At 40.4% G+C, this 10711-nt stretch overlaps 1 protein-coding gene across 1 annotated transcript in view; it reads left to right on the top strand.

Annotated features, from left to right (window-relative positions):
- The window catches only part of RGS7 (regulator of G protein signaling 7), a 620681-nt gene that overhangs the window by 280966 nt on the left and 329004 nt on the right, over positions 1-10711 (top strand). The window contains 1 exon segment of the mRNA XM_027768057.1: positions 1440-1536. Within this exon segment, the coding sequence (XP_027623858.1) occupies positions 1440-1536 (97 nt within the window).

Raw genomic sequence — 10711 nt, 5'->3', positions numbered from 1 at the left:
TCTCTCTCTCTCTCTTTCTCTCTCTCTCTCTCCCCCCTTCTGGTGAGCACATGTATCCTATGACAAAAAACTAGGGGAAAAATTAAGTTAATAATACCTATCTAAGTAAATTAGTTTAAGTTAGAAACCATTCTGAAGCTGTGTTGATGGGAATTTGATAGTTCATTGATATAAAGTTTAGCCTGTGTTTTTCTTTTAACTTTTAAATTTGAAATCATTTTAGATTTACAAAAAGACGCAAAAATTACACAGAGAATTCCCATATGCTTTTTACTCAGGTTCTCTTGGTAGTTAACATCTAAGACAATTAAGGCATAATTATGCAAACAGGACATTGATATGCTACATTACTATTTATACTACAAACTGTACTCAAATTTCACCTCAGGTTTTGCTGCTAACTATGAATTTTTTTGAGAGCATGAACTGGTTCATACTCATTTTGTAGCCAGAGTGGCCAAAGGTGAGGGCAGTTCAAATTTGGGAGACAGTGACTACGTGGGGAATGAGTAAGTGGATAAATGGGTTTCAGGTCCCATATTACAGCTTGAGCGTGTGTGTGTGTGTGTGTGTGTGTGAGAGAGAGAGAGAGAGAGAGAGAGAGAGAGAGAGAGAATGTGCTTCACAGGTTTAGAAGCTCATGAGGGAAGTCTGAGGCGATGATTTGAATAAATAGTATTCAGAATTACACTCCACATTGTAGTCTGAGAAACACAGCCCGTTAGAACTGTGAAAAATGTGTAAAAAAATGAGAAAGAGTATCCTTCTAAGACTGGAAGACAGATAGATATGGAGGAGTCTACTAAATGGGCAGATGGCTATGGTGTTACACTCATTTTGGTATATGTGTATGTGCATATGTGCACACAAGTGTGTGTGCATGCATGTACATACGTGTGTGTGTATTTCATATCATCCTTCAGGAAGCACCTGGATGATACAGGCAGCAGCTGTTAGCAATCAAATCAGTATTTATAGGCAGGATTTAGACTTGAACATTAAAGCAAATCATAGAAACTCCTTTGCTTGAAGAGGAAATGCAGACAGATGCTTTTAAAGCTTCTATTTTCTTTCTCACTGAACTCAGTAGAGATAACATTAATGAAGTGTGAATTTGCTATGGCAAGGGTTTCTGAGAACTTCAACAGTAAACACTCTTTTATCTCAACCTTTATTATGAAAGAAAGTAAAACCAAGAGAAAGGCGATATTTAAATCACAAAATTCCTGTTAATAACTTAATGGACCCTAAAATGGCAATTTTTCTTGCTGCTTTCCCCACCTCCTGGTAAGCAAAATTAAAATATTAAAGTAACAAAGTTTAGAAAGGCAAGAATATGGCATTTTTCTTAGTTGGTATATGAAAGTGTTATGAGAACTGAATTTTCTCAAGAAGTCCTACTTCTTAAATGTTTTAATCCTTTTATTATTGTTCTTTAGATGGAAGACGTCATAGCACGTATGCAAGACGAAAAAAATGGAATTCCTATTCGGACTGTCAAAAGCTTTCTTTCCAAGATACCTAGTGTCTTCTCTGGTAAGTCTGCATTTAGCATCGCTTTGTTTTCTCCAGCACATTTTACTAACTAAAATCTATTGCAGCTCTTCACTGTGGAATTTCTGTCCCTAACTATAAAATGTCCATGGCATGTTCATGATCAGCTTAGACATTTGAAATGATAGTGGCACAAAGCAGAACCAAAAACCCCAACCTTTCTGTAAGTTAGTGAAGACAAAATGAACAAATATGAATCTACAGACATTATATCTTTATATATAGAATTTAGGCGGGCAAAACAGATTAAATAAATAAAACAATGAGGAATGAGGAAAGGGTTTCTGCAGAGCACTATTGAGCTGAGTTTGCAGGAACCAAACTGAAGAGAACAGGAAGGGGCGAAAGGGACAGACAGACTGAGTCAGATTATGAGGATCTTTAAATTTTTTTTTTTTAATTATTGATGATAGTATGTGTACTCATGAGAAAAGAGAAAAGCACCTTTGACAGGGTCTCATCACACTGCGATCCCATTTCCTTAACCCTCCAACTTTTCAGAATCTTGGGCATGCGCACACCTAGTGTGTTTTTGGGCTGACCTAGGAATCTGAACCCGTGGTCAGTCATGTGGCTTCTAGCACTGCAGTTCATGTTGCAAGGCTGAACCTATGAGGGTTTTTGAAAGCCAAATGAAGGAATCTATTTCTAATATATGGTAACAGAGACTTCTAAACATTTTTTTTTTGAAGAAGAAGAAGAAGAAATTTTCTGCTATAGGGCGCGTGCGCTCGCCAGACAGACAGAGAGACAGAGAGACAGAAAGCGAGAAATCACCCCCAAGGGGGGATGGCCACACTGCAATCCCTTTTCCTCCATTTTCCTCTCAGGATCTTGGGCACGTGCGCACATGCTCCCGGCGTGAGTTTTAAGCCGCCGGGTCTTGGACCCGAACCACGGTCAACTACATGGGAGTCCAGTGACATAGCCATTATGCTAACTGCTGGTCCCAGAGACTTCTAAACATTTTTGTAGAAGATGTGATGATGAAAAAACTGGATGAATTACTATTTAGTAAGGGTCCTTGCCACCCTGGTAAGTTAAAGCTCTTGCAGGAATAGTTTGGGTATTGTTTGATAGCCAAGGACTGAAAGAATAGAGGGAAAAAAGCATGAGAGTTTGGTGGAAAATGGGCATGCAGAATAAAAGAGACCACAGGGGCTAGCCACAGCAACTTGTGTGCTAAGACACTGTGCTCTATTGGGAATCCCAGGTTCTATTCCCATTCCAACCTAAAACCAGGCATAATGGTGTATGCCTGTAATCCTAGAACTTAAGGAGGCTGAGGTAGAAGAATCTTGAGTTCAAGCCTGGCCTGGGCAGTGTAGTAAAAGAAGAGCAGGGTATGATGATGCACACTTTTGGTACCAGCTGTAAGGTTGAAGCAGGTGGATCATAACATGGTGACACCATCTAAAATAAATAAAGAAAGATGTGGTGCAGTCTGTTTTATTTATTTTTTTTTAAGAGGTTTTTGCTATAGGGTGCTTGTGCTCGCCAGACAGACAGAGACAGAAAGTGAGAAACCACCCCCCCCCAGGGGGGATGGCCATGCCACAGTCCCTTCTCCTCCATTCTCCTCTCGGGATCTTGGGCATGCACGCACACGCGCCCTGCGTGAGTTTTAAGCCACCGGGTCCGCAACTCAAACTGCGATCAACTACATGGGAGTCCAGCAACATAGCCATTATGTTTTTTTTTTTTTTTTGAAAGGTTTTTGCCTATTGATTTTCTTTTTTTTTTTTTGAAAGGTTTTTGCCTTGAGGTTCATGTGCTCACCAGAGAGAGAGAGAGACAGAAGCAGTGAGAGGGAAGTGAGAAATCATCCCCCCAGGGGGGTGGCCATACCAAAGTTCCTTTTCTTCCATTCTTCTCCTGGGATCTTGGGCATGCATTCTCATGTGCCCAGCATGATTTTGAAACCAGTAGGTCCAGGACTCGACCTGTAGTCGGTCAGGTGGGAGTCAGTGATATAACTGCTATGCCATCTACTGACTCCCTGTTTTGTTGGTTTTGTTTGTTTATTTTAAATTTTGAGACTGAGAGAGAAAAGAATTATTGTCAGACATAAAACCAAAATGTTTGATTGGAAGCAACTAGAGAAATCCAAGAGAAAATGAGTAATAGTTAAAAAAAAAAAATCTGTGTTCTGGGGGCCAGCAACAGGTGGTGTGGTGCTTAAAGCACTTGACTCTCACACAGCCTACTGCAATTCAAGTTTTAGACCCAGCAGCTTGAAAATCATGCCAGGTACATGTGCATGTGTACCCAAAATCTTTAAGAGAGAGCAGAGAAGAAGGGACCAAGGCATGGCCATCCTCTTGGGATTATTTCTCACTCTCCCTTTCTCTATCTCTTTCTGTCTCTCGCTGGCAAGAACATGTACCTTATGGTAACCACTCCCCACAGCCAAAAAAAAAAAAAATAGAAATAAAATCTATGCTCTGACTCCATGAGGCAGTGTAGGCCTTGTTTGTAGGGACTGGGGTGTGCTGAGACCTCTGGAAGAGTGAGGTCAGATTGGCTCCTCCTCAGCAATGAGTAATGAGAGTAGTAAAGAGGCTGATGTGAGCATGGCAAGGCACACTGATGGGATCTTAGGCAAGAGTGGTGTGATGCTGTGATGCTTCCACAGAGACTGGGATAAGGGAAGTCCAGTGAGGAAAGGGGAGGAATGGAGAGTGGAATAGCAAGCTAGCAGGCCCAGGCTTGCCCAGGTTTGGGTGTTGATGGCTACCTTGCACTCCAAGAGAAGAGAGGGAACTGGTGGCCATCAGGGCTGTCATGGAGTGACATTTCCTTCTAACACAATGTGTCCTCAATTTTTCCTGTGACTTTCATTTCCATTTTGCTCTAGTTTCTTGTCTTCTTTGACATGCCCTGTAATTTCCACATCTGTGGCTCTTCTCTTCTCCCCATCACACTTAGAAGCCTTCTTTCTGACTGTTAAATTCCATCCATTCTTTAACTGTCAGCTCATAGGACTCTGGTGAAAACTGTCCTGGGCTTCTTTTCTCTGCACTGTCGAAAACCTTGGATTTTTGTCTCTTTTAGGGAAGTTGTTATGTCTACTTAATCTTAAATTTATTTATGTTTGTTCTATATGCCCAGGTAAACCTCAAATTCTCTGAAGTCAAAGATTCAGAGAATCAATGTTATATCTAAGCACACATATGAAAATGTTACTCATGTTTTAATGAGTTAATAAAAGGGGTGGCCTTATGTCCTTCAGAATCCAGGTAGATAAGCACACCAAGTTGTTCACTGACTCTGGGAGCTCTGGTCAATTCCACCATGCATGGCCTATCAGGAATTCAATTCAGGAATTTTTATGACAATACGTAGTCTAAACAAAAGGTTTACTTGTTTGATTAAGCTGAGCTGCAATTTGAGTTATCTACTATACTGGAGTTTCACATTTTTGATTGAGTTCATTATACCCCAGCAGCAACACAATGACAATATTTTTAATTGACAATATAAAAATTTTAATTGAAAAGTAAGATTGGACATACAGAGTGGGAGTGAATTATGACATCCTCGATAATTGTGTTAACATTTACTGATGTAAAACAGCAGCAGTAGCTATTAAATAAAGAGGGTATCAATGGCATTTTTCACATGCATATAATTAGGTTCAAATTACCATTTTGTATTCCCTAGAAACTTTCCAGAAGCTTCTGTATCACAGTTTCATTTAGATGCTTTGCTCTAGATTTAATTGGTTTGTTTAATATTACGTCTAGTATTTAGTAGCCTCTTTATGATAACGTCCCTACATTTTAATGTTCTCAAGCCCCATTACTTCACTAGTAGTTTTCAGTCTGTTTTTAATCATTTTACCACCCAGATATTTTTATGGTGCTTGGGGATTGTAAATTCCTGTGACCTTTTGTTGCCCAACTAGCCATCTGCTGTTTGATCTCCTGGCTTTCTACTTCTCCCTCTTCTCTCTGAGCCTGCCTTGCATTCTGCTGCAGAGCTACTAATGGCACAGGGATATGCTAACTTAATCATCTTCAGTAAGACCAGGAACCAATTATGATGAAGGTCTATGCTGTCTGAGAAATGGGTAGCACAATCACTGGGGACTGGAGTCTATCTTTCCTATGGACTGTTTTTTTCCATGGGGGAAAAAGGATCTCACATATTATTAATCCAACTTTCTCAGATTACTTGTTTATGCTCCTTAAAGCTGATACTTCCATTGTGGCCAAGGGATCAATTGTATCAGCACCAGCTGGAAACTTAGTGGAAATGTAGTATTTGCCCCAGCTGCAGTATTGCAACGGTAGCATAATGCTCTGCAATGCTGGAAGCCATGTGGAGGATCAGGGTCTGTTTCCTGGCTCAACCTATACATGCCAGGTATGATCATGGCTGGCTAAAAGGCTGGTGGAGGTCGAGGTGTGGATTATAGCATGAAGCCCTGTTGACTGTATCTTTCTCTTTTTCTCTGTCTTTTCTCATGAAAGAAAACAAGGGAGAGAGAGAGAAAGGAAGGGAAGAAAGAGAAATATGGTATCTGTGCCTCCCTTAATTCCATAAATCACAACTTCAATCTTTAAAAAAATTTATTTACTATTATTATATTTCAATTTGTGGTAGAGTACATGAGCTCACCATTGAGATACAGAGGGAGGGAAGGAGGGAAGGAGAGAGAGAGAGAGAGAGAGCGAGAGCGCGCGCAAGCTGCTTGGTCCAGGACTCATACCATGGTCGGCCATGTGGGCATCTAGCAACTCAACCACCATGCTACCTGCCGGCCCCACAACTTCAATTTTAACACTAACGTTTAAATACTGCCTTAAGACAGCTAGACATCAGGGTGGGACTAGACTCCAGGGAGTACTCTCCATATCACCCAAGTGCTAGGCTCAATGACCAACTGGCTTGTATAGATCTTCCTGTTTTCACCTTCCCTGCAATCTGGTCTTGATCAAAGCTACCCTGGTCCTTCTAATGATGCTTTTGTTTGTTTTCACTTGGAAGGGGGGAATTATGGTGAGGAAGACAAATCTAGTTCCTTTTCATTCCTTTACTTCCAATCCAAGAGCATCTGCAATCCCTAATATTGATAGACATCAACCAGTATGTGGAGAAATGAGCACTACCCAGCTCCATAAGGCACCACCATACATGGGGGCCAAAATAGTTCCCACATCTGTACATGGGACCAGCTATATTCAGAAAGGGGTGCTGCAATCCCATACCATAGTACGTCTGTGACCCAGACCCAGAAACATGCCAAAGAATCCTAATACAAATATACTTTGCCTAAAAATAGGGTTTATTGTGTTTTCTGATTTTTTCCTGTTAAATGCATTGCCTCTAGGTAAACTTCCAAGACTTTTAATTGTTTTGAGTTTTGGGGTTTTTCATTTCACTCTCCTGGTTTCTGTAGTCCAAGACCGAGGGTGGGGGGGCTTTGTATAATTTCTCTACGCTAGTTCTTTGAATCCTTGGGTGGGTGATGTCCTTGAGTGGGTCCTGTCAAAACATTTTTTTTCCCCCGGAAATGCCTTCTCAACTGCAGAGGTAGCTCAGGCAGCTCCATGGTAGTATGTGACCTGGCACCTCAGAGCCTAAGAGACGAGATTATTGGTGGACACTAACCAGAGCCTGCCCCATTAGATCTCTCTTCCCTGGGATTCTGTTGAGATTCCTAGAACATCAATGAAGTGTGCATATATGTGTCTGCATACATGTACTGGGGTATTATAAACCTGGGGTTTGGACAATGGGCACGTGAAGAGAGAAGCAAAGGAAGCCTATCTATAGGTTGAGAACAATAATGCACATGAGGAAAGAAGAGCAGAGAGGATGAAGCAGTAAGTGTCAGGGTCCTGGGAGCTTTGCAGCAATTCCTATAGTCATAAGAAGCACAGTCCTGCAATCTGCCAGAACCTTGTTCAGTTTTCCTCATCTCCTTTAAGCCCACCTTTTGTTTTTACCGTATTCTCTACTTCCCTTTTATGTTATGAACTTTTCCTACATTAATAGTTCTTCAAATGAATATATTCAGGAATCATGGCCTATAACACATATACCAGACACGGAGTCCTTATGGTTGCAAAATAAATAAGTCTATATTAAAAATGTTATAAAAGGGAAATTCACATTTTGAGCTGGAGCAAATGCACATCTAGCACCTATCTTCAACAGATTCATTGGTTCTTAGGAATGCAGGTATCCAAACCCAAACTGCAGGTATTCTAATTTATTAGGACTGGCTAGAAGCTTGGAATTTGTATTTTTAAAGTGATCTTAAAAAATATAATATTGGCATCTGCTAGTCTTAGATGCATACTAACTATATTTTCTTTCTTTTTTTTTGTTTTATGGTTTTTCTGTTTAATGTTTTTGCCAAAGGGTGTGTGTGCTTGCTGGAAAGAGATAGAGACAGTAAGAAGGAAAGTGAGAAATCATTCCCTCGGGGGGAGGGGGGATGACCATGCTGCAATCCTGTCTCCTCATTCTCCTCCTGGAATTTTGGGGCACACATGCATACATGCCTGGCATGATTTTCAAGCCTCTGGGTCTGAGACTTGAACCATGGTCAGCCATATGGGAGTCCAACACTAACTGCCATGCCACCTTTTGTCCCCCCTTTTTTTTTTTTTTAAATTCAATTTGGTGAATGTTGATCAAATACTCACTATATTCGTTACTATACTGGTCTTTAGAGGCTAATAGTTTAATTTTAATGGGAAAACCGATTACATATACATACTAAATGTTCAACTAGTATGATGGACCAAGTTGAGTTCTGTTAGTAGAAGTTTCAAAAATTGGTGTGAAGCAGAACAGTTTAAATGCTATCACTTTGTAATCTGATCTTCAATGAAGAACCTGAATTATATGTGCTTAACTTCCAAAAGAAGTACCTTTATGAAGTTTGGGTGTCACGGTATCAAACTTTTTTAGAGTAGACTGATCCATGATTATAGGTTTGTGATTTTGTAACTTTAAAAAGCATATGAGAGAAAGAGAGAGAGAGAGAGAGAGAGAATCCCCTACAGCACTCTCACACCATGATCCATACCTTGCCCCAGCCAGCCTTGATCACATCTTAGGCATGTATGTTCTGACACACATTCAGAACCTTCACATTTAGGCCCCAGTGCATAGAGGGCTCCATTGCCTCTGTGTCACTGGCTGTCCTACGTTTGGTAACTTTTGCAAAATTATAATCAAAGATACTTATATAACATTCTCTAAGTTTCTTATGAGACAATCAATGAAATAAATTTATTATTCTATAATAAACTACCAAGACAATTTTGTCTTTGAAGGTAAACTTGACTTTTTTTTTTTATAAAAAAAGGAAACATATAACCTCTATTTTCCTTTTTATTGTTTTTCCTCTAATTGCCAGGAAGTTCATTGCTAAATTTGATGTTTTAGTCATTGTTCCTTATTTTGACTCACCACTGACATATCTACCTTCTGTTCTCTTCCCATTGGTTTTCGGATCTGTCTTTTATTATTATTTTAGTTCAGTGTGCGTGAATGTGGGACGACATTAATGTTATAAATTGTTTCAAGTCGTATCTTGTGGTGTAAACTAAATTCTGAAGAAATATCTGAGAAGTGAATGCTGTATGTTAAGAAATGGTTCGGGGCCAGCAGGTGACGTGTGGTTAATGTGCTAGATCCCAGGTGGCTAATAGTTTGAGTCCCAGACCCGATGGCTTGAAAATCATGCTGGGAGAGTGTGCTTGTGTGCCCAAAATTCTGATGAGAGAGTGCAGGAGAAGGGATTGTGGTGTAGCTATTCCTCCTGAGGGGTAATTTCTCACTTTCCCTCTTTCTCTGTGTCTCTCTCTCTGGTAAGTACACATACCCTATGGTAAAAATCTAAATAAAGGATCAAAACAAGGAAATGGTTTGGCCCAGAAGCCTCCCTGTGTGGTGGGTCTACCTCTTGGCTAGGAACAAAACACTCCAAGGCAATATAAAGCGACAGAAGAAGTAGCAATATTACTGCATGAGAATTTCATAAAAGGGCTCATGCAGTTTTACACAATTGTGTCTTCAAATTAGAACAAAAACAACTTCAAGCTAAAAATCTATTTGTAGATTTACTGAGGATTTTCTCTAAATGAATGCTGTAAGTCTTATTCTTACATGGTAGCTATTTCCCTAGCACTCATATCCTGTACCTTACAATGTTTAGTCATCCTCTCAGCTGAAAATCGTTGGTAAATCAAACTGTGACATTCATATCAGCTGGAAAGGCTTTGTATTTAAACTCCAAATGTAAGCAGAATAGAGATACAAATCCAGATGGAGCACAAAAGTTTATGAATAAAAGAGGAAATGATTAATCTTACTTTGTTCAGAGTATTTGGTACAATCTTTGCAGTATTTTACAACTGTCCCATTTACCTTGGCTACATGCATATTTGAATGAAGCAAGATTGACAACAGGTGTTTAGTTGCTTTACAAGATGTTGAAATAGTGGGGGTTTTTTGTGCTTTTTTTTTTTTTTTTGGAGAGATTTTTGCTATAGGGCGTGTGCGCTCGCCAGACAGAGAGAGACAGAGAGATAGAAAGCAGGAAATCACCCCCCAGGGGGGATGGCCACGCCGCAATCCCTTCTCCTCCATTCTCCTCTCGGGATCTTGGGCACGCACGCACATGCGCCCGGCGTGAGTTTAAGCCACCGGGTCCGGGACTCGAACCGCGGTCGACTACGTGGGAGTCCAGCGACATAGCCATTACGCTAACTGCTGGTCCCTGTGCTTTGTTTCTTGAAAATGTATTACATTATATAACATTGAATAACATTGAGAAGTATATTTTGACTCATAATCATGAAATTTGTATAAAGTGCCGGGGACCAGCCTCGGCGGGGGTGGGTTGGTTCGACGGAGGCGACGCTGGAAAGAAAGGAAGACTAAGGCCTCGTGCCTTTTCATGCACGTCCTCAGCCGGACACTCCCAGAGATCGCTCTCTGAGGAGTGACAACTGCTAGGAAATATCGTGCCTTTTCATTGAAAATGGGATACATGCAAGCAAATGGGAGAGGGGCTACGTGACCTAATGATCAATTCATAAAGTTTTAACAATTGAGATCAAAGATTCTATTCAGGGTTTGATTAAGGGCAGGTTGATACAATTCAACAATAGATTGATGTAAGCAAGCTTTT

The sequence above is a fragment of the Tupaia chinensis genome, unplaced genomic scaffold (genome assembly GCF_000334495.1).
Source record: "Tupaia chinensis unplaced genomic scaffold, TupChi_1.0 Scaffold000074_1, whole genome shotgun sequence".
Classification (NCBI taxonomy): Eukaryota; Metazoa; Chordata; class Mammalia; order Scandentia; family Tupaiidae; genus Tupaia; species Tupaia belangeri.
This window is presented reverse-complemented; position numbering and strand designations above follow the sequence as displayed.